Raw genomic sequence first — 27,944 nt, 5'->3', positions numbered from 1 at the left:
CAGACATTCCTTTAAAGGTTCCTAAGTAAAATCTGGATTATCTGCTTGGAGGGATATGATTTATACTCACACTTCATTTTAACCCTTGTTTTTAACTTCATTACCCCAAAAGCTTTAAACTGTTAAGAATAACAACATGAACTAGTTTTTGTTGTTTTCCTACTCAAGGGGAGATAGTGAAATAGCTTAAACTTGGCTCACTATGACAGTTACTGATTTTCTTCCACTTTCTTCCCGCTTTTCCTACAAGTCTATTTGAGAAACAGAGTTACATTTTCAAGATTAAAGGAATTAGGAGCATTACACTAGCCCTATAGGCTAGGGTAGACAGACCAATATGACACCAGAGCAGTTCTCACTATAGGCACTTTGTCAAAGCCCAGACTTCCCTAGAGAGGGGGAAGGATGGATGAGATGGTTAAAATCCCTGGGACTGACAATGTATTCAACCAACTACTAGTTTTCTTTGCTTTTTAAAAAATTGGATGTTATGTGAACATCCAAATTGCTACAGATAAAAAGAAACTTGGTGGGTGATTTAATAGGTTTCCTTGAAATAGCAATTTTACCAAGTAAATATTAATTTTCAATTTATTCACCTATTGTTTGGGGGAACACACCATTAGAAAAACCAGTATATATAAGCACTCATACTTAGGGCTTAGTGACATGTTATCTGCTTTTTAGATTTTTTTTTTTTGGCCTCATGACTATCAACTCTCAAAGAAAAAATTTCCTGAGGTCAGACTTATATAAACTATTGGGAGAAAATGAATGGTTCATAGTAGCTCTAAGGAAGCTTGAGGAATAACAGATCATGGCTTTGTACACCACATGTGAAGTTAGGCCTAATGACTGTTAAACCCAAGTCCATCCTATGCCCTATAACCTTTCCTCATAAATTATGATTTATGCATGCTACAATCTAGGCTCTAGAAAATAGGGAATAACAACAACTATCTCCAATTAAATTTGGAAGGGATGAGATAGTGGAGAAAGAAGGGTGGCAACGGCTAATGTTTAGGTAGGATCAGGTAATTCCTTCGGGCACACTTTCATAAAATTATAATTATAGCAGAATTTCTAGAAAGCAAAACAAGTATGCCTCTATCCTATCCTACTACTTGGTTACTTAGTCCTCCAGTTAAGAAGTTTTATTAGTTTGGTCCCATCTCCTGTTGAAGTAACTATTAAAATATATGTTTTACAATGCAGTTTTTTTTTCCCCCTGAGTGTGTCGGGGCTGATGGTGAACTAGAGGATCCTAGGCAGTGCTGCTACTATTGCAGGGATCAATTTTGGTTGGGGGGAAGGAAATGAATTATTGATGAGTCTTACAGACTTCAAGGCAGTCCAAGTGGGCAAAAGATTCCATGAAAGATTGATGCTTCTCTCTCTCTCTCTCTCTCTCTTTTTTTTTTTAAAACAGACCCTTTAGGAGAGATTCAGATGTCATCAGCAGCTGTTAATGCTACTGGGATATTTGGGGAATGAATGAAAGGAAAAGGATGATTTTTTCAAAAGCCTTATTATTACTGGGTAGGCAATGGCAAATATGGTTTGTGTACGAGTTTTTGATTAGACTAGCTCCCTTTCCCATAACCTTGGAGGAGTAGGGGATGGAAGTGAATATTAGCAGACAAACCAGAGATCAGCCAGGTAAAACTTAAGCAGTTACCAATGGGCTATAATCTACTGATTAAGGACCCTTGATTTAAATTCTCAGAGGATTTCCCAAACACTGATTCAAGGCAGGTGGTTGAAGGATTGCAAAGTAGTTCCAAATGGAGGCCAAAGACTATGATGTGACTTCCTAGACAGTCTCCTTTCCTATCTCCAAAAGTTAATGTAAGAATTTTGGCTTCAAATTATTCCACTTCTTCCTTAATTCAGATTTGGTGCTGCTGGAAGCAAAAATATAATTGATGGATTCATAGGAGAGATCCCACATCTGTGTCTGGGTCAAACCGAATGTCTCAGCAGCTAGTTGGTACTCCTGAGAAAGGTGTGTGGCAAAAACACCCTTATCATCAGTCTGCCGATACAAACCAAGAAAGTTTCATAATTAGAATTTTAAGAAAATGAGAAAATGACTGTTTTGTTTTCCCCTATAATGTATACAGGACTATGTTTATACAGGTCTTATATTTTTTTGGCTCCCAGAATCCCTGAATCCCAAAGTCCTCTTTTTTCATACCTATCTATAAGAAGGTTAAGAGAGAATCTTGAGAAACTAGAAATCAGAAATCCTTGGTTCTTGTCTCAAGTTTAAGTGACCCTGGCAAGTCATTTAACCTCTCTTAATCTTGCTTGTGAAGAAGTAAGCTGTCCTAATATTGGTAAAATGTGAAGTGCTATATACAAAGGTCAAGTATTATATTACTCACTGGGCCCCAGGATTAGGGATGGAGCAGGAGGAGAAGAGTGCATTGCTCACTTATAAGTTCTCTACCATCTTTGCCAAGTTAGTTGCTTCCCTGGTTCTTTTCATGAAGCCAAGAGCTATTCACCCTGTTCTTATGCAATTCTTCCTGCCAAACCAATCACTCAACCAATTGCTTAAGCAATATTGTGAGGCATCTAAGGTAGGTGATTCAGTTATTAATGCTATATTTGGTTTACTACAAAAGCAGAAAAAAAGGAAACAAAATATTTTAAGCAAAGCATCTTACTTACACAAATTACAGAAGGGTGGGCTATGCTGTACCAGAATCCAAAGTGATGTTGATCATAAGAAGGTACTGTCTGACTTTTGATGTTTGAAGTCAAACAGAGTTCTAAATAAAATAACAAAACAAAACAAACACTATATTAAAACCACAGAGAGGAAATTAATCCATACTATGCTCCACAAAAAGATTAACCAAATATTTCATATAATAGCATCTCATAATTTAAAATTTTTTGTTTAGTAAATATAATTAGGTGCATTTGTAGTTCACTAATGAAACAAAATTCTTCTATTACAAACAAAACTCTTTTCTATTATTATATTGGGTAATAGCAAATTATAATAAAATAATTAACACTCCTTTCTTACTTTTTCCTCTCCCTTAAAATTCACCTCCATAGATTTCCATCCATTCCATGTGGAGTTTCCTCTCCCCTTACCAAACACAGGATCAGCATTATAATGCAGATGTGATGAGGGTTTAGGGAGTTGAAATAGGAAGATTTTTTTTAAAGCTGGGGTATCTAGCCTAATCCCAGCTTTATTACAGAAACTCAGATGAACCTTGAAAATATAGCAGAGTGGAAACTGCAGCATTCCACGCAGGAGACCAGGATAGAATCAGGAAAAGCAAAGCTCTGAACTTTTTCTGTGATCTTGTAGAAGAACTGCATTTATTTATCCATATAAACATTCACCCACAACAGTAGGCAAAGTAAGTAAATTCTAAGGCTACTTTACATACTATTACTACTAAATTCCTATGACAAAACACTAAACTTTCCTTGATGAAATTTTTATGAACTTGACTCCTTGTTTCCAAATGTGGGCTTCTTAAAAGCAGAGCCTGTCTTTTGCCTTTCTTTGTATATTTGATACTTAGCACAATACCTGGCACATAGTAGGCACTTAATAAATGTATATTGACTAAATGATTAACTGTTCTTATTTCATGTGGTGTTCTCTTCTTTTGTATTATATATATGATGGTTCTCTGGGAGCAGGTTTCTTGGGGAGGTTTTCTGGAGGCAGCCTTAGTTTTGGTTCAGATCAATAATCACTCCAAATACAGCCAGCTGATAAAATCCAAACGTTTATTTCTTATCTCTTTCCTTGGATCTGAGAGCTCTCGTTGCTAATCTTTGCCTCTGTCAGCTTCGGCTTCTCTTCTTCCAAATATCTCCAGCCAGCACCAAGGTGAAAGTTGGAATGAATCTGACTCCACCTCTGAGAGTGGGCTTCTCTATCTCCCAGAGTGCTCCGTGACTATCCCAGAGTGCCTCTGTCTCAATCTTTTCAAATGAACTAACTTGAAGCTCTAAGAGCTTCTTTATATATGATCTCCCAAAGCTTGACTCCTCTGAGAAAGTGGGATTATGGGTTTCTGACTTGTGAATCTCCCAAAAATGTGGGAGTACGTAAATATATTAGTGAGCTAGAGGATTTGCTAAGTACCATGTTAATTAGGCAACTGACTTATCACTTTGTAAGGATTCTAACAATTTCAAGGCAAAAAAAAGCCAAGAGCACTCTGGTGAGCCCTAGGTGAGCATGTTCTCTAGTTATGACACAGGTCCAGAGCCAAATACTCTAGAATAGATTCTTGTCAATCCTTCTTTGAGACAGGGCCTAGGGTAGAGGGAGGCTGGATGATGTGTGAAACATTATATTTGCAATGTGTTTCTTGTTCAATTAACTCCCATACTTAAAAATCTGGGAAAATAGTAGAAGCATGCATTGGCTAGCAGATACCTGGACAACTTAACAACTTTTCCTGATTTTGTAGATTTTTAAATAAATATTGCATTTTTCTAATAGATTTTTTTTTTGTTCAGTCATTTCAGTCACGTCCAACTCTATGGCCCCATTTGGGTTTTCTCAGCAAAGATACTGGAGTGGTTTGCCATTTTGTTCTCTAGTTCATTTAAGTGATAAGGAACTAAGATGTGCACAGGTTCACAAAGTTACTAAATATCTGAGGTCAGACTGGAACTCAGAAAGATGAGATTTTTCAACTCCAGACCTGACACACTATCTGATGTACCATCTAACTGTACCCAACAAATGTCATTTCAAGCTTTTATTTTAAAACAGCACTAAATGAATCCTTATTTTTATCTTTTGCTTTTTTAAGTGTTGCTTTAGAGTATTAGAGTCTCAGACTATAGGTTATGAGTTGTGGGGGGAGTTTGGAAGGGATTTCTGTGATTGGGACCTCACCTAGTGGTATACGGTTCTGTCTAACAAACTCCACCAGATCCAGTGACCCTCCTTCACATGAACTGAGAAATGTCCCGTGGCCAATTCTGTCAGGAGGCAACCCCAGGAGAACTTGGGTTTCTTTTTCTTGGTTTGGAATCTAAAAACGAAAAATATAAACATATCTATGTAGGTTTAAAAAAAACACAAGACTCGATACAGTAGTTCTCAGCTTTTTTTTTCTGGGACTTTCATTGCTAACTATATGGCTCTGAGCTGCTGATGCACAGTAGGCATTCACACATCACCTTGTTTTCTTCTGATGAATCTTTTTCACTCTTTTTTTTCCTCTTCCTTTTTACCTACTTCTCCCTAAATTGCTCTCAACTTAATATCATTAATGTTTTGTTTTGGCAGTTAGCTATGTCCCATCTTCACAGTTAAAGAGTTAACAAAAGTTTCATTGTAACACTCAAGGCTTAGGAAACTTGTTTTTTTTTTTTTTTTCCCCAAAGTGTTTTAAATATTTTTTAAGCAATGGAAAAAAGTAGGAATAAAAATAGGAATCTCACAGGCTTAAGGAAGTGAACATATTTTGAGAAAAAAAGTACATATATGGACTAAACATTGTTCTGTGTAGATTAAATTAAGTCAAGATGCTTGCCCTACTTGACACTTTGGGAAAAAAAACAAAACAAGATTTGTTTGGACAATAAAATTCTTCAATCTACTGATGAATTTTTTATACTGGTCCAAAGGCATCTCAATTTTCTTAAGTTTCTCTATAAAATGGGGAGGAATCCCCACCTACTTTCTACTTATATCACTATTATTATATTAACTAAATGCTCATTATCTGAGGATGAAAATCAGTCTTTGCTATTCAAGTTTTGTGAGGATATACTTTATTTAGAGTTGTAACAAGTCATTTTGGGTAGGGGAGAAGAAGGTCAAATAGGGAGGTAAGAGAGACTGGTAGTATGGATAACCATGGAGATATGTAAGTGTCAGAGGAAAAATTCTGGCTGTGAACGTTTCCTCTGGCTAATTTTCATCCTATTGGTGCTTTGGGGCACAGTACCCTATACAGTTATAGTCCTGCCACTGCCAGATGTTTAGCAACTGAGAAGTGACTCCTCATCTCCTTGCTCACCATATGCATGACAAACAGTTTTTTCCCCTATCCTCTCCCACTTCAATGTCACTTCAAATACCTCATGTTAAATATCACTAAAATATCACATCCTGGGACAAGTGCAACAGCAATAGTCCTCAGCACAGGGAGACACTCAATGCTTTCAATGACAGAGATGATAGGAAGTTTCTATTTTTCCAATTCTGGCAAAATGTTGATATTAAGTTGTTTGAATACCGTGATTGATAAACTGAAATATGAGCAAATACTGATTTTCAAAATCAGTTTGTCTACCTTTTCCCTTTCTTTTCTCTTGTGAAGCAATTGAGGTTAAATGACTTGCCCAGGTTCACACAGCTACTAAGTGTCTGAGAGATCAAAGTTGAACTCAGGTCCCTCTTGACTCTAGGGTCAGTGCTCTGGATTATTTCAAATTGTACACTTTCCCCATAAATAGTGGGAAAAGCATTATTTTTGCTTGAGATTATTATTTACCTCTGAAAGATGCAATGCCAATTTCAGACCTGCTTTTTTTGCTTCCAAAAGAGGTTCCAAAAAGTCTTTCCCATGTCCTGCCTTAAAGAAAAAAATTAAAATACAGCTAAATGAGACTTATGAATAAAGTGGGGAAATTGAGTTATGCTATTTGATAAACCCACTAACATACTGGGAGGAGACAGTGATCAAGATTAAGTAAGCACAGTATTAGTTACTAATAGTAATTTTAAAGTGCTAAACAAAATGTAGAAATTTCTTAAAGGAGTTTTAAATTGAAAGTCACCTTAGAGGTGCTCACATTTTCCATTCTCCTCTACCCTTTTGTCTTACTACTCTTGAATTGCTAAATACTAACCCTTGGAAAATTCCATTCCTACCGACATGCTGCTGAGTGCTATAGGATTCCACATAACTGGCCTAACTAGGTTCAGTCCAAATTTATGTTAACTAATCTCAGTTGAGTCCTCGCTGTCACAAGAGAATGATTCTTTTGCTCTTTGCTAACTGACTATTTTGTTCCCCAGAGCAACTATTCCAAACTTCTTTCTCCTCAAGCTGCTCATATTTAACACATCCTCTACTGCTATTTAGCAGAAGACCCCACTCTCCTACTCACTAGGAAAAGAAGTCATTTGCTATGAGTTCCCTGCTCTACACCTAAAAAATCCCTTGCCATTATCTTCCATTATCACTTTCTTTATCACAGTGTATCAAAGAAGGAGACCTTGGTGACAAGGTCAAGTCCTGTAATCACTTTCCATTCCTCTAATCTTCAGTCTCTCTCTATTCACTGTTCTTCACAAATACACCCATTCTCCTATATCTTTAATAAACCTCCATTAGCTGCCATTCCCACAAGATCCTAAATCATTTTCTTACCTCTCATAGCCAAACTCTTAGGAAAAGTCTCTATATTCCTATTGCCTTTTCTCTTACTACTTAATCTCTTACAATCTGTTTTCCAAGGTTACCACTCAAATGAAACAGCTTTCTCCAGAGTTACCAATAATCTTTTTAATTGCCAAATTCAGTGGCCTTTTCACAATCCTGATCATTCTTAATCTTTCTATAGCTTTTGATAATGTTGCCCACTTTCTCCTCCTGGATATATACCTTGGATTTTTGTGACACTGTTGTATCTTGGGTCTCTTCCAATCTAGTCACACTTAAGTCACCTTGGCTTAATCATTACAAATGTCTAGTCCCCAACTGTGGCTGCATATCAAACATGTCATCCATTTCTCTTTTCTCTGTTTATTTTCTATTTTGGTTATCTCATTGGCTCCCATGGGTTGAATGATCATCTCTATTCAGATAACTTCCAGATCATCCCTAGGCTTTCTTCTGAGGTCCAGTTCCACATTACCATTTCCAAATGTATGCATTTCAAACTCAATATTAAAAAAATATGTTAACACTTCCCCTGACCCCTTTCCCCCTATCAACTTTACAATTTTCTTACTTAAGACATTATTCTTTTAGTCATCTGGGTTGGCAATCTGAGTCCTCATACTCAGCTTCATTTTTTTACATCCTCAAATCTAAATCAGTTACCAAATCTCTTTGATTCTACCTCTACAACTTTCACATCCATCCCCATTTACCATTCTACCTTCACTCACTACAACGCTGAGATCCTTAACACTTTTCACCTCACTTGCAGCAGTAGTCTCCTAATTGGTCTTCCTATCTTAAGTCTCTCTTTTCCAATCTATCTGCCACACAGCTGCTCAAACAGTATTCCTAAAGGTCATGTCTGATGACATTATTCTCCTGTCATTAAAGTGCCTTATATCCAGGTTTTATATTCGGAATAAAATGCAAACTTCTTTTTCACATATACATTACTCTTTCATCACACTTGCCATGTTCCAGTTAAAAATGTCTTTCAGTTTCCAAACACACCATTCTATCTCCTACTTCTGCACCTCTATAGAGGCTCCCCATGGTTAGAATGAAAGTCATCCTTCCCTTCACCTCTTAGCTTCCTTTAAGCTCAGCCTGAGTCTCTGCCTCCCCCTTAAGTCCCCTCTCCATTATCTTTTATATTTACTTAACTGTGTATATATTGTTTCCCTTGGCAAAATGCAAATCCCTCAAGGGCAGAAACTTTTACTTCTGTGTCTGTATTCCTAGGAATTATCACAATACATAATACATGCTTACTAAGTGCTTATGGGCTGACTGATCTTCCTTTCATTTAAGAAAAAACTATGGTTCAGTGAGGTTAAATTTTGGCCACCATGATCGAGTTCACAATAAAACTAAAGCCATAACCCAGGTCTTCTGTCTCTAAGTTCTGCTCTTTCCACTATGTAATACTCAAAATAATCTTGGAATACTGACAAATCTATGCTGCAGAAGTGTAAAGTAGAAGGAAATTGACCAAATGGACCTACCTAAATTTCAAAGTCTGTCATAACTGCTCGAGCCATCCTTTTCTGCTAAAAAGGTGAATGAAGACAATAAGGGAACTTTCTCAGGTTCACAAAGTCTTTTGGGGAGATGATGTAGACCCATAAAGAGTGCAAGCCTTTTTCAGATCTTTGATAATTTCTAGATTAAACAGAGTGATTTTCTTTTTTCTTGACCTGAAGAGTCAAATTCTTCAATCATGGGGTATGCTTTTATTTTTAAATCAGATATATCCTGTTCTTCCTCTTTAGCTTTAATTAGTGCCCTTAGTGTCACAGGGGGTGGACAAAACTCCTGCATGGGTAGTGCTGATGGTGTCACTGCCCTCCACCCACTAAGGCAAAATTGAGGGAGTATGGTCAATACTCCATTTGGTCCATTTGGTCAATTTCCTTCTACTTTACACTTCTGCAGCATAGATTTGTCAGTATTCCAAGATTATTTTGAGTATTACATAGTGGAAAGAGCAGAACTTAGAGACAGAAGACCTGGGTTATGGCTTTAGTTTTATTGTGAACTCGATCATGGTGGCCAAAATTTAACCTCACTGAACCATAGTTTTTTCTTAAATGAAAGGAAGATCAGTCAGCCCATAAGCACTTAGTAAGCATGTATTATGTATTGTGATAATTCCTAGGAATACAGACACAGAAGTAAAAGTTTCTGCCCTTGAGGGATTTGCATTTTGCCAAGGGAAACAATATATACACAGTTAAGTAAATATAAAAGATAATGGAGAGAGGACTTAAGGGGGAGGCAGAGACTCAGGCTGATGAAGGGATGGAGGGAGATGGGGAATGTTCTAAAGGCACCTGCTCTGGTGTAACTGAATTGTGAAAGTGAGAAGCATCACACTCTTTAAGCTTACAGATATGGTACATAAAGACATTCTCCATGCCTTTCAGCTACTTTGAAAGTACCATCCCCCCTCCTTTTTCTCCTCACACTAAAGTCAAAGGAGTTAACAAACCATTTTTTGGAGTCTGGTCAGTAGTATAAAATGCAAAACTCTTATAAATTTTAATTATCTGGGTTATGTTAGAAGATGACATATTTACAATGAAGTTCTTTTCCTATTAAAACATCTTGCTCTGTAATAACAAAATAAGAATAATTACTTTTAGGAAAAACTCACAGAGGGGTCTCCGCTCAAGTCAATGCCAACGACAGTATCCTCAGAGGAAAGGAAGAATTCTTTGGCAAGTTTAACAGTCTCTTTTGCTACTGAAGTTCCACCTCTTCTGTCTATTGCTATTAAATATCTGCAATACAGGTGAACAGCTGACAGTGAAAAAATATATAGCCCAAGAGAGAAAACAGGACCATCAATGTAAGGACTATGGATATAGGTGCTGTGTGTGTGTGTGTAAAACAACTAATATGATTTTAATCAAAGCAATACTTAGAAGAGACAGGAAACACAAAAGCCAGTTATGTTCTACTTAATACATAATATGTTGCAGTATGTTAAATTCTTCTGTTAGGGAATAAGTTCACGATATTATTTTAAAAATAAGCTTTACTGAAGCTTTTTACTACTATATCACAATCATTTCCATATATGCCCAACACATAAACCCTATTTTCTTTTATAAAAAAGAAAAAAGTACATTCTATGCCTATATTTGTCTACCATTTTTTCAAGGAAAGGGAAATATGTTTCATTATTTTTTTTTTCTGGAGCAATGACATAGTTCAATTTCTAATCCGTATATGTTTTGTTTACATCAGTATTATAATTTTGTAAATGGTTTAATTTTTATTCATTCTTAATCCATTCATTTAAGTCCTTTTAATTCTTCACATATATCAATTTTTTATAGCACAATAATATATCACTATGTCCAGATAGTTTAGCTATTTACCACTGTGTTTTGGTCGTATATAAAAAAAGGAAGTCACCATTTAAGTTTTATATAGCAGATGGAGACTATCTTTCCATAGACCATAAAAGAGATAGCTCTGTGTGCTCCCTCCTGAGCTACACTATTTGCTTTTGATTAATTGATTATTTTTTAATACACATTGCTTATGAATCATGTTGGGACAGAAAAATCAAAGCAAAAGGAAAAAACTATGGAATACACACACACACACACACACACACACACACACACACACAGAGACAGAAGTGAACATAGCATGTGTTAATTTCTATTCAGTCCTGAGATCTTTTTCTAGATGCAGATGGCATTTTCTGTCCAAAGTTGATTGCTTTAAATGAGCTACACTAATTCAACTGAATGTGTGACCTGAAGCACAGAAAAAGGCAGAACTGGAGAACACACTCAGTAAATCATCTACTCCAGCCCCCTTATTTTACAAAAGTAAACAGAGGCCCAGGAGAGAAATGCCCATATTCTGAGGGGTAGGAGTGGATGAGGCAAGATTTGAACTGAGGTGCTCATTTGAAATATTGCATTGGCTCCACTGCTCTAACCTACCTCTGAGGCCAAAGTTCTTTGTTGCTGCTAACATTTAAAACTATTTCAAAATTTCTAAACAGAGAAAAATCTGTTTCCCTACTACATGACACATCACATATATTAAGCTACAACATTAATCATTCCATAAAAACCAATCACACCTGAGACTCAGCAGTAAAATGTCATGCTCTTGTCTTTGTAGTAAAAGATATAATGTTTCTTACCTCACCTCAATATCCGAATTCTCTTGTTTAGACTGTTTTATGCCTTCTAGGACAGTTTCCACATAAGACTTTTTAGTCATACCTAGGAAGAGCATATGCAAAAATTAATGTCAAGTTGAACAAAATTTCACCATAAAAAGGAATATCCCTGCAAACATTTTCATGTCAGGAAAAGAGGGAGAAATGAGCTAAAGCACGATTCTTTTTTAAAAGTAACTTCTTTTACAATTTCAAGTATTTCTCTTCTTAGAAGGGAAAAGAAGATTCCAGTCCCATATTCAAACTCCTATCTCTTAGGTCAGAAGCAAAAAAGTAACATTCCTGAGTACCCAAATGATTATCCTCTGGTGAGTTAGTTCTCCCCTAGTAGTCTCCTTTTGAATGTCCACCCCAAATAGAAGAAGCCCCTTGATACTGCTAAACTAATTAGCATCATTCCCTCACTCTTCCTCACCCTATGTAAGCCACATTATTCTACTTGGATTTTTTTTAGGCAAAGTTCTTCCCCAATTACTGTGTATATTTTAATGTTTATTCTAAAGTTTAAAAATATAAATGAAGGCTGTTCACCCCCCCCCCAATCTTTCTGATTTCAAAAATTTGCTTCACTACAAAAAAGTCTTAGAAATAATTTCAAAACAATTTCCCATCAAAAGTTTTACTGGACTATAAATTTCAACAGCAAAGCTTATATAACAGAAATTCTGTAAAACAGTAGCACTTACACAAATCTCCAGACTACTTCCAAATCATACTTAGTCTCTATTGAGGGGTATGTGTGTATGTGTGTGCGTGCAAGAGCACATGCATGTATGGAGGTCACATTCCAGAAAAATTAAAATATTTCACTTGATTTCAACTTGATTTTTATCTACCAAGGAATTTTTCCATCATAAACATTCAAGAAAGATTAAACACTTATGTTAGGAACATCTAACAAAGACAAGAAAAAGCCTTGCTCTTGAGGAGCTTTTGTTTAGCAGATGCAGTAAAACATGTATATAAATAAAAATGGGGAGGATGCAAAAATTAGGAAATATTGTTATAATGGTGGAGGGGATACCTAAGCTGAATTTTAAAAAGCTAAAGCTTCTAAAAGGCAGGAGTGAGAAAGAACTATGGAATTTCAATCATAGGGGACAATCTGGATGAAAGTATAAAGTATAAAAGATAGAATGCTAAATCAGATGATAAGTACTAAGTTAGAACATTGAGCATGTGAAGAGAAGAGAAAGGAAACAAGTCTGGAAAGCTGTGACAGAGCTTAAAGAGCTTTAAATGCCCCAGAGGCAATAAGGAGAGTGAAAGAATGAGCTGGCAAGTCTGGGCACCTCATCAAGTTAATTCTTTCAACTGTGTGGGGGATGGATTGAAAAGAGGAAGAAACTGTATTCAAGGAGTTCAATTAGGAGATTCCTGTGATAGTCCTAGAGAGAGGTAGTAGCTGTGTAAAGCTAGATAGTGAGTCTATGGATAGAGAAAATGCAAGAAAGATTGGGGAGAGAGAACATTCATTTGGCAACTGACTGGATATAAGCAAAGAGTCCAGATGATTCTGAGGCTAAAATCCTGAGTTACTCAGTAGAGTCCACTGGAGATAATGAAGCGAGTTGTGATCCCTTTAAGAAACTAATCCTTTCAGTATTGACTTATTCCTTTCTGATTCCCAACCTCTCCTAGCTGATTCATTATCAATTCAGGAAGCTAGGATCTTTGATTCACAAATCCTGGTCAAAAGCACCCCTTTGAATTCCAATAGGAGATCTGGGCTTGTCCCAGCCCCCACTGGATCTGAGCCAACTTGGGACTCCACCCATGGGTCCCTTTAGCTAAATCTCTCATTATAAAAGAGCCAGGCTACAGTCCTCTCTTTGCAGAGGTTCCAAACATGCCAGCCGTATACCTGGCATGCCCAGGATCTCTGCCCACTGGAATAATATTTCCAGTGCCCTCTTCTCTTTACCTAACACCTTTTACTAACTAGACTTTAACCTTACTTCCTATGCCCATAATAAACCTCTTATCAATCTAGTTTTTCGGGTCTGTAAATTCCTTTACAGGGGACTCTTGCACCACCACCAGATCTCATTTAACTCTCCACCCTTGCGCCGAATCCAAAATGGTTGCAGGGGAGCTCTATTTGACTCCTTGTACCCCAAACCTGCCACTAGACCTCATTTTCATTTGGGTACCCCAAATCTAGACCTCATCAATAACAACATGATTTTAATTTTGCTACAAAACATCATCTGGATTCTCTTTAATAGAAAAATCTCATTTAGGGTGTTTGCATAATGGTCAGGGAACATTATCACCTTAAGACAATCAAGTCAAAGACACAAAACCATACGGAAGCATAAAAAATATCTACCAAAGAAGCATATAAATAATGATTTAATTTAAAAAGCATTTTCTACAGGGCTGGTTTTTAATATTTAGTTCTTGTAGGCCTAAGGAGAAGTGATGCTGTATAGAGATAGATTGGTCTGTACCTGAATTTCTGATCTTTGTGTGATCATAAGTCACTCATTAATAGGATCTGCACAAATAGCTGCAGAGCTGGACTGTTCACTCTAGAAGCACTTATTAAATCATTTCCAAACAAAACATCAATCAAGGCATCAACAAATATTTACTGAATGCCTACTGTATGCTTAGAACTGAGCCTGATGATGTGGGGAAATACAGAAGTAGTCTAAGCCGTGATCACTCTTTCAGGAAGTTTACAATCTGGCTGGAGAGAGGAGACACATGAAACAATTAGAGGACAATACATAACAGAAAAGTAAGTGCTTCCCATTTACGAAGTTAATGCAGAGAAAACGGGAAGTGATAAGCTATATTAATTAGGCATGTATTAGGTCCTTAATTAACACTTATAGGCAATGAGATGGTGCAGTGGATAGAGCAGTTGGCCTGAACTCAAAAAGAGTTGAGTTCAAAACTGACCTTCTATACAACTCTGGGCAAGTCACATAATCCTGCTGTTTGCCTCAATTTCCTCCTCTATAAAATGAGCTTGAAAAGGAAATGGCAAAATACTGTAGCATCTTTGCTTAAGAAAACCCCATATGGGATTACAAAAAGTCAGACACAATTGAAAAACAACTAAATAACAACAAATTAAAGTATATCTTAGAATCTACCTGTTGTATTTTCTTCTCTAGGTGTACTCCTCAGTTCTAGATACTTGACACCATCATCAGCAAATTCTTTAATAACATCTTTTGTGACCTGGTAACATAGTAGTCCACATTATTATGTAAAATGAACCATCAATATGTATAATGGGTAAATGCTGAGGTAGTAGAAGTAATCCTTTTAAGAAAAATCTTTGTTACATACTCTAAAATATGTGAAATTTTGCAAGATAGTTTACAAAATTTATATCTGTTCTGCTCCCATCACCCATGCTAAATGAAATTCATAAGTGAATCTTTTAACTATATTCTTTACTTTTCCTTTAGCCATTAAAAAAATTCTAATCAATAAGTTTGTGAGAATAAAAAATGAAGATGAAAATAAATTTTCAAACTAAGAGCTAACATGAAGTTTGATAATTACTGACAGCTTAAAGCCATGACTAAAGTATGTTGATGTAAGTATGATATAAATTTAATGATGCCAGATACTCAAAGTGTGAAAAATATATTACTTTCTTAATGATTCATGTTATATCATTAGTATTTTTCAAGAAACTTGAAAAATAGTGAAATTGGGAAAAATAAGAGTCTCATTATTTGACTTATTTCTCCAATGTTAAAGGATAGCATAAACTTTGTTATGTGATTTGATTTGTCATGTCATCTTATTAAATTATTAAAAGTTTCTATTTAAATGTAAAATGAGAATTTAGTCTGTTTTCATTATCTGTAAGGATTAAATAAAGTAGGTGCTGGTAATTTTGTCTTTTAGTTCTAATATATTTTTTTAGATAAATTATTAGAGATTGATATGCCTTTAAACTCCATTCTTCCTTTCCTTTGATTATTTAATATTTATTGAAATTTATATGCTTAGTGATCTTAACTCTTGTCTTTATCACTAATCCCTTCTGCCATTAAGCACTTTTGAACAAAATTCAGCTCTGAAGAATTCTTTTACTTTATATTATTCCTTCTAAAGAACTTTGAATCATGACTTTTAAGTTAAATGAAATTTATTTAAAATAAATAAGGGAAATTTTTCCCTTCTTTCTCCCTTCAACGATTCATATAAGACTTTCTGTCAGAAAAGAGCCTTTAAGGATCCTTTTTATTTATCAAGTAAAATGCTTTTTTAATAATTAATGAACATTAAACAGACTAGAATCTATTTTTTCAGTCAATTATAAGATGGTAAAGATATGGTCTGTTATACAGAATCCTAGTTGAAATCTGCCTGCACTTTTCATATTTTGATTGAAGATCCCTGATACTCTTAGTGTATATGTATATCATGCTCATATTTTACAGTGATGAGAAAGTAGGTATATATTTCCATTCTTTTAATGTCATCTCTGATTTTTTCCATTTTTTTGCTATTTTTTGCTTTTTAATTTAATTTTGCTTTCCTCTGGTATCTTTCTTTCCCTATCAAAATAATTCTTCCTCAATGTTCAATGTCATCTCTGATTTTTTCCATTTTTTTGCTATTTTTTGCTTTTTAATTTAATTTTGCTTTCCTTTGTTATCTTTCTTTCCCTATCAAAATAATTCTTCCTCAATGTTTTCAAGAATGTCACTGACAAGGATGATTTCCTCAATGGATATTTAGTCTGATCTTGTTTCCTTTCTCAACTTCATCTTCCTAAATACCATTTCTATTTTTAGGTAGGCACTTAAAGAACTGAGATTTTAAATAAAACTGAATTTTATTTAAATATGGCTAAGCAATACAGTGCTCCATGACAATTCCTAAGAATATGAAATGAAAAATGCCATCCATCACCAAAGAAATGGTGGAGCCTGAATGCAACATTTTTCTTTGCTTTCTCTTTTGTGTTTTTTTTTTTTTTTTTGAGGGAAGTGAGAGAGTGCAGTCTGTTTTCTTTCATCATATGACCAATTTATAACCTATATCAAATCACTTGCTTTCTTAATTGAGTTGGGGGAGAGGGAAGAACAAAAGAATTTGGAACTTAAAAGAAAAAAAGTTAAACGTATTTTTGCATAATTATTATTTGTATTAAGATATTAAGAGTTTAAATATGGAGGTTCTTCTTTCACTAATATGGAAATAGTTTTACAGAAATACTGACTAATCACTTCAATTTATGTTTATTTTTTTGACCTTGTCAGCTTCCTTGATGAATGTTCTTAAGATGACACGGCTACTTTGCATCTAACCCCAAGCTTTTCTTAGATCCATCTCCATTTCTATTGCTTTTTTACTATTAAACATGATAAGTGTTTCTTCCTCAAAGTGTTCCATCTATACGCCTCTGTGATATTTTACAAATGAGTTTATATTCTTCTCTTATATGCTCTTTTTCTCTGGCTGGCAATGGTATCAAGTATGTATTGGCTAAAGTGACTTCTAGGTCCTTTTGGCTTTCTCCTTTGTGAAGATAATTTTGAAACCCCTGTCAAATAAATTAGTATATACTCAATTTATTATGATTTGATGGGTATCGTGATCATATTAATGAATTAAACAGAAAAAGATCAAGCTTAAATCAGTTATGTATATTAATGCTATCAGGATAAGAGTTACAAATGTTAGGACCAAATAACCTCCTTTAATATTAGTGAGAGATATTATGTATTAGTTCTATCATTATAGATTATGGGATAAAATATGATTGTTATAAAGAATTATATTACATTAACTCTGTAATTTGTAACAACAGCATTAATACCTCTTGCTCTCATAAGATATGGTTTCACTTTTTGTGGATTTCTGTTCCTCACACTGAATACTTTCCAACTTTCTCTTTGAAAGAGGATTCATGACATAAAGACATAATGCTTCAGAGTAGTTAAGTCTTTGCCTCTTTTGTTTCTCCAGTGGGCCACAGTTTTTGCCATTCCTTCTATGTTCACTTTAATACTGAAATCACTGATTTATAAAAGTTTATGTGGAGCATACATTGTGGAATCATCACTACTACCTATTGATATATCCTTGTCACCCACCACTTCCTTAACTTCTAAAATACTACTGACCAGAACATAAAATATCTAACTTTCTAGGAAAATCCTTGCTGAAGCGGCAGGTGAAATACTTTTTCCGAGAAAAATCTGATATAGAATTGGAGAGTGAAAAGTCTGCTGACACAATGATTATGTTTAATAACTCCTCAACTAATCAAAATTTTCTCAACTTCTGACATTAATTTGTAATGAAATAGAATTGTCTTACTCTCATTCTGTTAAGTACTGGCTACTCTGATGTAGTAGGGATATCTGCTCATGAGGAAGATCTTGGATACAACACTTAGGGACTCCAAGAGCCCCTAAAAAATTAAAAATGTTTGGAGTGCCTCAGTGTCCTTTTGTTGCACACTAGATTGGAATTTTGGGATCATACCTTTTTGTAACTTTTTTTTCAGTTAAAATTTTGCAGGAAGCAGAGATAAAGATTTTTTTATCTTTGTCTTTTTCTATTTGTTGCTTATTAACAATTTGAGTAAATCTGGTTGAAACTGTTGCAATCATGTCATGTCATATTCTCATAATTTTCCAAATTGATGCAGGTTAGTCAACTGCAATTGCATACTGATGTATGATACTAATATCATTCTCATATAAGTCATTTTCAGCCTCATAAGATATGGTTTCACTTTTTGTGGATTTCTGTTCCTCACACTGAATACTTTCCAACTTTCTCTTTGAAAGAGGATTCATGACATAAAGACATAATGCTTCAGAGTAGTTAAGTCTTTGCCTCTTTTGTTTCTCCAGTGGGCCACAGTTTTTGCCATTCCTTCTGTGTTCACTTTAATACTGAAATCACTGATTTATAAAAGTTTATGTGGAGTTTTTTTCTCTCTCCATTTTTTGCAAGGAGGATTTGATGTATAATTACAATTATCTTTATGGTGATCACGAGCTTATACTCTTAATGAGCAATGCAAGGCAGGATGAATCCAAGTATTTCAAAAAATGATGTTTCACGTTGACTTTGAGCATTGTGATGTTTAAAAAGATTTGAGAGACAGTTTCTAAGTATTTTAATCAATTTTATTAATAAGACCAGTAGTTCTAAATAAAAAGATGGTCATTTGGCCATCTCTTTTAGACCAAAGACAATTGTGGCAAAAGGGACTCAAGAGTTTATATACTTTTAAAAACAGTAGGTGGTCTATCAAACAGTAATCAAGTGTAATTGGTTAATATGACTGGAGGTGCACTATATCAAAATAAAATGCTGAGTATCTCTTTGGAGAGGGAAAATGTTTAGACTACCTACAGTTTTAGGCTATCAATTCAAAGAATATATCCTACACAAGTTTAAACAGAATACAATGGGCTTCCCCACCCTAGATTAAATTCCTGGTATGATTGGATGTTGTCTGACCAAGATAAGTAGTCAATACAATCTCATTATCAGTATCCTGAAGAAAAATTGAACTTTTAAAATGAAGAATTTAGAGAGAACTTTTAAATCTCCCCAAGACTTTAGTTATTAGTAATCATTTCTCACAACTTATCATGAAACTAAATTTGCCAACAATATTATTTCCTTCTTCAAGGTAAGCTTACATCTTTTTTTTCTTCTGATCTCATTTACTGCAATATCATTATTGAAGTGATTTATTTCTTTCAGTTGTATGACAATACACTGGTCACTTGAAAAGTATCACATTTAGAGTATGTACAATAATTATTCATAAATGTCTAAAGCTGGTTCTTAGCATCATTTGATCTTATTCTTTGGCTATCACATAGGACCGAGAATCATTTTTAATTTGGTCAGTTAGGTCTTTGATTCATTGGTCTTCAGGATCAAAGAATTCATCACCTCATATGGTATTTATAGCTATTGTAACTATTTACTAAAAAATTCAAGAAACCTTAGGTACCTATTATGTGTAAAGCCCTATGGCTAGCAGGTGGTAATGTAAAAAAAAAAAAAAAAAAAACTTAAGATACAATACCTGTCAAAAGATAACAGGACTGTAGATTAAACCTAAAAGTGACTCTGGAAGTCTCATCTAGTCCATATATTACCGAAACTCAGGCTCAGAGAGGATAACTAATTTGTTCAAGTCTGCCCAGATCTTCCCAGTAACTGGAAATCCAGCTTCTTTGACACCAAATGCAGTATTCTCTCAACTGCATCAAATTGTTTCTTATCCTCAGGGAGCTTATGGTCTGGTAAGAAATATGACACAAAGAGATCTGACTATAAAATAAACAGATTATAAATAGAAAAATTCTTCTGAATTCAAAGCAAAAGAACCAAAAGAGAATTCTTCAGATAGAGGGAACAATAATTTCATCTTTTTATTTTTTCCTAATAGTTAGGAATGCCAAGATTTTTTCCCCTGCCAGTTGCATAGGGATTATAAATAATGCCACAATGGTTAATCCCAATGGTCTGTAGAATGCAGTTCTCAGTGGTAGTCATATATCATACATAAATTTATCTAAGCCATTTTTAAAGTTGCATTTTTTTTCTAAAACTTCCACTTGATGTGGTTACAAATCCAATATGTTACAGGAAAGCACTAACTACAGAAAATGTTCCAAAGAATATTGGGCTATAGCTGGAAATAAAAGAATGGATTTCACTTCAGAAAACGTATATTTTGCCATATTTATTAAGAAAGACAAGACTAAATCTTTCTCTGATTAATCTTTTAAAATCATTGATCATTATATATACGTTCTTAGACAAATAATTTATATTGGTTTTGACAAAAAAAAAATCTTACTGAAAACAAAAAATTCAAAATCTTCCATCATACTCAATAACAAACCAAAAAAGCAAGATTTGAATTATTTAATAATATAAAAACTAAAAAGTCCCTTAATTTCTTACCATTAATATATCTTCAGGGCTAGTAGTAATCTGATGAATGAGCTGAAACATTTGGAAACATCTGCAACAAAACTCAGAATGAATTTCAAAACATAAACACCTTTATTACCTAACATCAAAAACTTCTGTCAAAGAGAAATTCAAGCACTTGTCTTTACTGTAATAATAATATTAATGTGATCAATTCTCTTAGCTCAAAAAACCAGAATCTCTGCAACCAATATGGTGTTGTCATTCCACTTATAAGCTCAGAAAACATAAGGGGGAAAAACCCAGAGTTCCTAATGAAGCTCTTGTGCTTACTCTTTTAAAGTTCTTTTCTTTCCTTTATCAATCACAGTCATCTGATCATGGATTTTAAGATCTGGCTTTTTGGCTATTAATTTCTTCATAGTAGAAGAACTAATGGATCCATTTAAGTGGGCATGAAGTTCCTAAAAAGAGAAAATTAAGAATTTAAGTACTAACACTATGAAGACAAATGTAATAATTAGATGCATATGTTATGCTAGGCAAACTTGATCTATTTTCATTTAAAGACATATGTTTTTCGAAGTTTTTATTTTAATGTAAAAAGTTTAAAAATAAGCAATTCTGCCTAGCAAATTTACTTTCATCCGAATAGAACACATCTGTCAACATAATTAGCATTAATTTATGAGTTATGTAATGTTATTAAATTCTTACCACTTTAGGTAATTCCAAGTAAAAATTATTCTTTTGTGGTTGTTGCTGCTCTTCCATTGCCATCATGATTCTAATGGAAAAAAGATCTTCCTTCAAGCAAAAGTGATGTGTCCGCAGATGCCAAAAAGTGGTATTCTTGTTGTGAACTTCCAAGTATAATTCTATTCAACATGGTCTACAGTCTGAAACCTCGTGGCTTACTTCCACAAATTCTTCCACTATTGGTTGCACAACCAGATCAGGAAAGTGTATCACCTACATTTTCACAAAAACATGAACATTTTCCAACTGAAAAAACTATTTTAAGAACAGATCATACCTAAGTAATAGGATTCCATTAATCTGTCCTTTAGGAAGCTTGATAACAGTAATTAGTGGGGAGGAAAAAACAATTTCAAGAAATGAATTTTAAGACATTTAAAATTCAAATATTGAAAAGTCTCTGCTTAGATAAGAGGGGACATCAATCTTAAATTTTAATACATTAGACTCAATACCTACAAGTCTAATATGGGAAAAAAAAAAAAAAAAAGCATAGTGCCTGGCACATAGTATGTGCTTAATAAATGCTTGTGGGCTGACAAAAAAAAAAAAAGTCTAATATGATAAAGTTGGAAATTTTCTGCTTTTTAAAACTGATATGTTCCATTTTGAATTTGTTAATTCCACCTGCATGAAAAAGGTATAGTAACACACAGAATACATTCTCTGTTTATTATACCCCTAACTATGTTTTATACCTATCCAATTTTCAGGAGGTGAGGAAGCTTACAGAGTAAGGTTAAAATTTACTAAATTCCAAAAGAAATTCAAAACCATGGTAGTCTTGTTTCCTTTTTAAATTTTCCTAGTTATTATATTGCTATTCTGAACTCTAAATATTTAAAATTTCATCCTTCCATATCAAGGTTTAAGGGTTACTGGAGCCAAGCCTCATACCCTATTTATTATTATTGACATGTTGTACTTTCCCCCACCTCCAAGAGTCAGTACTCATCCTTATTAAGATGAACAGATGGCTTCTCTTTTATCTTTCTCTTCCTTGGATCAAAATAGCCCTTGAAACACATGATTTTCTTTTTTTAGTCTATGAGAGAGAAAGAACCTGCTATATTTAGACAAGGCTTTATTATAAAAAACCATTAAGGCTGCAGAGGCATTAAAATAAGGAAAGATCTCTCCTAATATTTATTAACATTGGTTACATTTTTAATATGTGATTAGAAATAGTACTAAGTTTCTGAGCAAATGTTCATAGATTGACACTTTTTTTTTTAAATTATCAATGACCACATCCTCCCAAGTATAATGCTAGATTAATTAAAGACTGTAAGTTTCTTGAAGATAAGGTATTCTGCTTTCACTTTTTTGCTTGGCACACAGTGGGCACTCAGCAAATGTTTGGCTGATGATCCATGGTGTCCCCAAGGCCATGCCGGGACTGGCTCTGTCTCAATTCCCAACATTTCATTTAGTAAAAATATGCACACAATTCCTATTAATTGCTACTCTTATACTACAGACTTTTTTTTAGAATGGAACGAGGTACTCTCTTTCAACTTTCATTGAACAAAATAGTCCCAAGCATATGACTTCCTTCTCACAAATCATAAGGGATATGGAGGATGGGATACATACTAAAGTTCATAACGAAGTCAATGTTGGAGCACCAAGGCACAAATTTCAACTATATATTTTTTCATTTTTCTTTAGTCTTTTAAATAAAAATTTCCATGCCCGATGAGTCCCAGATCTGTATATACAGCCCAAATCTCTTCGAAGTACCAATGTCATATTACCAGTTGCCTTTAAGACATCTCAACTAGATGTTCCACAGACATCTCCAATCAACATGTTCAAATGGAACTCATCTTTCCCTTCAAAGCTTTTCTCCTCTTCCCAACTTCCCTATTTCAGTCAAATATACACCATTTCCTCAGTCATCCTGGCTCTCAACTTTGTAATCATACTCAATCCTTCTCCTGCATTCACTTCACATATCCTACATGTTACAAAATTTTATTTTTCCTTCCTTCACAATTTCTTTCATATAATCCCTCCCCCCCCTTCTCTCTATCCATACACCACAACCTTAGTTTAGATGCTAGTCACCTTTTACTTGGTCCTTCTATCTCAGGTCTTCTCCTCACTCCAAGTTATCCTCCACTCAGATGTGAAGGTAGGTTTTCCCAAGCTCTGGTATGACCCAAGTCACCTCCTTTCTCAGTTACCTGCAGTGGCTCCTTGTTACCAGCAGAATCAAAAATAAGTACTAATACTAATAATATAAATAATACAAATGCAAACAATCAACTCATTGACTCATGTTGTACTTTCCCCACAGAGAAAAACAGAGTTCTCTGGCATTTATAGTTCTTCATAACCTGACCTCTTTCTACCCTTCCCAGCTTTTACTTACTTGTCTTACTTGTCTTCACATGCTCTACTCTAGCAACACTGGCCCACATGCAGTTCCTTGAACCAGACACTCCAGCTAGCCTTTGTACTAGCTGTCCCTCAAGCCTAGAAATACTATATCCTCATTATCCTTTTAGTTTCCCTGAGTTCTTTCAAGACTCAGCTCAAATACCACTTCTTGACTAATAAATCTTTCCCAGTCTTTCCAGATGCTAATATCTAAGACTCCTTCCCATCTATGCTATAAATGTAAATATCTTGTACCTATCTAGTTGTTCCTATATAGTTTCCTTTATTAGAATGTGAATCCTCAGAGAGTAAGAACTGTTCTTTTGCCTTCCTTTATATTCCCAGTACTTTGTACAAAATATGAATATGTATCTGACACTTATATGCTTTTTGACTTGACTTGTTACATCTTCTTAATAAGTATCCTCCTGATAATAATGTACCACTAGCCTTTTCAGTATCAGGTCCTTCCTTCTCTTATACTTCCTGAAATACTGATCTGAAAGGAGTTGGTATACCCTTTCTCCCTTCCATTTCCAAACCCATCTTCTGCAACTACCAAAAGCATAAAGCTTTCTCTTTTGAGGTTCATTCCATCCATTTAAATTATTCTGTCTAGATTCTTATTGCTATATCCTGCTGGCTTCCAGATCTCTCTTCATACTTTCTCAAGTACAATACCAGTCCATCCCAATATCTGCCTTCATGCAAATTATGATATGCTTTCAAACAAAGTGGCCTCCCAGTCCAATCTCCTCAGCTTCCATGACCTATATCTTTATTCCACAGATAAAGGAACAAGCAGTACATTAGTTCTCTACATCAACCATAAGTATGTAACCTATAAGATCCTAAACACCAAAATTCCCCACTGACTCACAATCTTTCAACTTCCTCCCTCAATTCACCACAGCCTATTACTCATTGTGACCTCTAGTCCTTTCATTTCTCCATGTTCTCCAACTCTATCCCTCTTGCATTCTGCTCCCTTTTCTTCCTTCAATCTTAAACACTACACAGTGGACCATTTCAACTATATAATGTCTTTTATCCACCGTCATCCATCCTCAAATCTCTTGCCCCTTTGTCTTACTGCAGCTCATACCATGCCAATGGCAGCCAATTCAACTTTTGGCTATCATCTGCCTTTTTCACTCCTCCTACAGGGCACACAATTGTGTTGACCTCTAATTCTATACTCATTTGCTCCAGACCTGAGAAAGCAGAGGGATCCTTCAAAACCACACCATGTGTGACTTTGCTTTCATTGCTTTCTACCTCCCCCAAAGGTTGCCTTTTGGACTCTTTGATCATTCCTTCTAGTTCATCTTCTATCTCTCCCTCACTAATGAAATGGTTCCTTCCTTGCTACCTAAAAACATGTTCAGATCTCTCCTCAAAAAAACAAAACTAAAAAAATCCCCAAAAGTTTGTGATTCAACCATTCTCTTAAGGCACTATCTTATAATTTCTTCCTCCTTTCACAGTCAAACATTATAAAAATTTATATTTATTGCTTCCATTTGCTCACCTTGAGTCACTTTTCGACATTTTGACAACTGCTTCTGATACCACATCAATTGGAGCTGCATTCTTCAAGTTTCTCCATCTAGGTAGTACAGTGGATAGAGCAACAGACCTAGCGTCAGAAACACCTGAATTCGAATGCAGCCTCAAACACTCACTAATTATGTGACCCTGGGAAAATCACTTTGCCTCTGTTTGCCTCAGTTTCCTCATCTGTAAAATGAGAGTCAAAACAGTATCTACCTCATAGGGCTGTTGTGAGGATCAAAAGATATTTGTAAAGCAAACAGCACAATGCCTTGCACATAGTAGGTGCCTATTCTCCCCTCCCACTCTTTAATCCTATGCTAAATCTATTAATCTTTCTTCAGATCCTCACTTTACTTATCTCTCAGCAGCTTCTAACACTGTTCATCATTTTTTCTCTCTTGGTTTTCATGACACTGCTCTAACTACTTTTTTTCAGTTTTCTTTTTCAGATCATTCTTCTCTTCATTTCTAAGCATGGATGACCTCCAACTATTGTTTTGGAGCTTCTCCTTCTAATGCTTATGTATTTGACCATCACCTCTATATAGATGATTCCCATACTTGTATAGCTTGTCTAATCTCCTGAATTCTAGTTCCATATTATCAAATGAGTACCAGACATCTCAATAACCTTAACACTCAACACATTCAAAATGAAACTCATTATCTTCTCACCAACACTCATCCTCTGTCCAAGCTTACCAATTTCTGTTTGATGGCATCACTATCTAATCACAGAAATTTGCCACTTCAGAATCATCCCTGACCCTTCCCTCTCCCTCATACAACAGATTCAATCAGCTGCTATGCCTACTCTACCTCCATAAGATATTTCATGCCCATTCCCTACAACCACTGATCTAGTTCAGGCTGCCATCATCTCTTCTCTGAATTCTTACAATAACCTATTAATTACTCTCCCAGCTTCCCGTTTCTCCCCTCTACAATCCACCTACCACTCAACTGTCAAGTTAATATTCCTAAGACATAGAACTAATCATATAATTTCCTTGCTAAAAATCCTTTAATGGTTTCCTGTTATCTTTAGAACAAAATACAAGTTCCTTGGCAATTAAAAGTTCAAAACGGCACAGCTCAAACCTAGCTTTCCTAACATACACTTCCATGTTTAAAACTTTTGATATCTGATCCTTGAGATCAGCACAGCAACTCCTACTTCTAAGACTGCCCAGGCTATTCCCTATGTATGGAATCTAATCCCTTAACAGGGGGCTTCTTAGAATACTTAGTATCCTTCCAGGCACAAATCAAGTGTCAACTCCTATGTGAAGCTTTTCCTTCTCCCTCCTATTGTCAGAACTCTCTCCAGCTTCCAATAACTCTATCTACTTTTTATGTATTTCACCCAATAAATGTAAGCTCTGTGAAGGTAAGGACTGATTTGCTTTTGTCTTTGTGATCTAGAGGACTATCACAATGCCTTGTATGTATTAGGTATTTAATGTTTATTGAATTTCTTTCTTTCTCTTTTTTCTAAAAAAAAATTTTTTAACCACAGTATCTCACTTTTTATGTCACAATGTAACAATAAATCACCAAGACCTCATTGTTCTTTGTCATTGGTATGTCAAGACCAGTGAGTTTTACCCTATCTTCCGTTCCTTTTTTTCACCGATTATTACTCATATGCTCTTTGTTTCTTCCTTCAAACCAAGTCCATCCATCCACTGATCTGAATATTCTTCCTCATCACCCTCAACTTCCTGATTTCCTTGAAGACTCCATTCAAAATCCATCTTCTTCAGATAGCTTTTTTCAGTCCCCCATTCACTACTACTAGTGCTGATTTTCAGAGATTATCTTTTGTCTATTCTGTATCCATCATGTTTATTTCTAGTTGTTATGTTTTCTCTTCATTGGAATGTAAGCTCCATAACCAGAAGATCACTGTGCACAGCAACAGCAATACTGTACCATGATCATCTGGGAATAGCTTAACTATTCTCAAACAATACAATCATCCAAAATAATTTCAAAGGATTTATGATGAAAAATGCCATTCACCTCTAGAGAAAGAACTGATGGAGTCTGAATGCAGATCGAAGCATACTTTTTAAACTGTATTTTTCTTGTTTTTGGAGGGGGAAGGGTCTGGTGAGTTTTTTTTTTCATGGATCTTTGAGAAATGTTTTGCATGACTGTGCAGGCAAAATATCAAATTGCTTACCTTTTTAAGGAGGGGAAAGGAGACATTTGGATCTCAATATTTAAAAAACTAATGTCAAAAACCTTTTACATGTAACTGAGAAAATAAAAAAAAACTTTTTGAGGGCAAAACTGTTTTGTTTTGTTTTTAATAATGCCCATCGCCTAACACAGTGTCCCAGTAAACACTTAACAAATTCTTGCTTGATAGACTTCCTTATTTTTACCCCAACCTTCTTATAACTGCAGTCTGTCAACTCCCATTCAAGTGCCATATGATGGCTTTACACCATTCTCGCGACACCTAAATTTGTCTGGGTGTCTATCTAAAAGATAAAACGGCCGAACCGACTTTGCCCCCAACAGAAAACACTCCTAAGCTGTTCCCACCATCCACCCAACCACAGGGCCCCAAAAGGAGGCAAGCGCCTGACCCTCCCAATCCTACCTCTCAAATACTTCACACCTTTCCAAATATAACGAGCAGAAACCGCTTTTCCCTCTTAGTCCGAAAGATACTAGAAAAAAGATTAATGCCACATGCCCCGAGCCAGTTGCCAAGCGGATGTTAT

At 35.1% G+C, this 27,944-nt stretch overlaps 1 protein-coding gene across 4 annotated transcripts; it reads right to left on the bottom strand.

Annotated features, from left to right (window-relative positions):
* Window positions 1-573: 573 nt before the first annotated feature.
* On the bottom strand, window positions 574-27,922 carry ADAL (adenosine deaminase like). 4 transcript variants are annotated; one of them, XM_051977190.1, is made up of 12 exons: window positions 27,821-27,919; window positions 25,181-25,258; window positions 21,223-21,477; window positions 20,839-20,969; window positions 20,536-20,596; window positions 14,715-14,802; window positions 11,569-11,650; window positions 10,054-10,180; window positions 6,501-6,581; window positions 4,892-5,030; window positions 2,677-2,777; window positions 574-2,035 (listed from the first exon to the last, which is right to left on the bottom strand). In XM_051977190.1, exons 3-12 carry the CDS (start codon window positions 21,286-21,288, stop codon window positions 1,844-1,846), a joined length of 1,068 nt encoding a protein of 355 aa, XP_051833150.1. In that variant the 5' UTR covers window positions 21,289-21,477; window positions 25,181-25,258; window positions 27,821-27,919; the 3' UTR covers window positions 574-1,843. The 4 variants fall into 4 exon arrangements, with proteins under 4 accessions (XP_051833150.1, XP_051833153.1, XP_051833152.1 ...); XM_051977193.1 differs by having other exon boundaries at window positions 27,839-27,909; XM_051977192.1 differs by lacking the exon at window positions 27,821-27,919 and adding an exon at window positions 26,453-27,522.
* Between the last annotated feature and the right edge of the window lie 22 nt (window positions 27,923-27,944).

The sequence above is a fragment of the Antechinus flavipes genome, chromosome 2, assembly GCF_016432865.1.
Source record: "Antechinus flavipes isolate AdamAnt ecotype Samford, QLD, Australia chromosome 2, AdamAnt_v2, whole genome shotgun sequence".
NCBI classification, from domain to species: domain Eukaryota; kingdom Metazoa; phylum Chordata; class Mammalia; order Dasyuromorphia; family Dasyuridae; genus Antechinus; species Antechinus flavipes.
This window is presented reverse-complemented; position numbering and strand designations above follow the sequence as displayed.

What these genes read in the sequence shown, in the direction of transcription:
- ADAL (XM_051977191.1), bottom strand. Translation starts at nt 21,288, where the DNA reads ATGATGGCAATGGAAGAGCAGCAACAACCACAAAAGAATAATTTTTAC. An exon ending in ACTTGGAATTACCTAAAGTG is followed by an intron (nt 20,970 to 21,222) that starts GTAAGAATTTAA and finishes TTCTCTTTTTAG; the next exon opens with GAACTTCATGCCCACTTAAA. An exon ending in TAGAGAAGAAAATACAACAG is followed by an intron (nt 11,651 to 14,714) that starts GTAGATTCTAAG and finishes TGCTCTTCCTAG; the next exon opens with GTATGACTAAAAAGTCTTAT.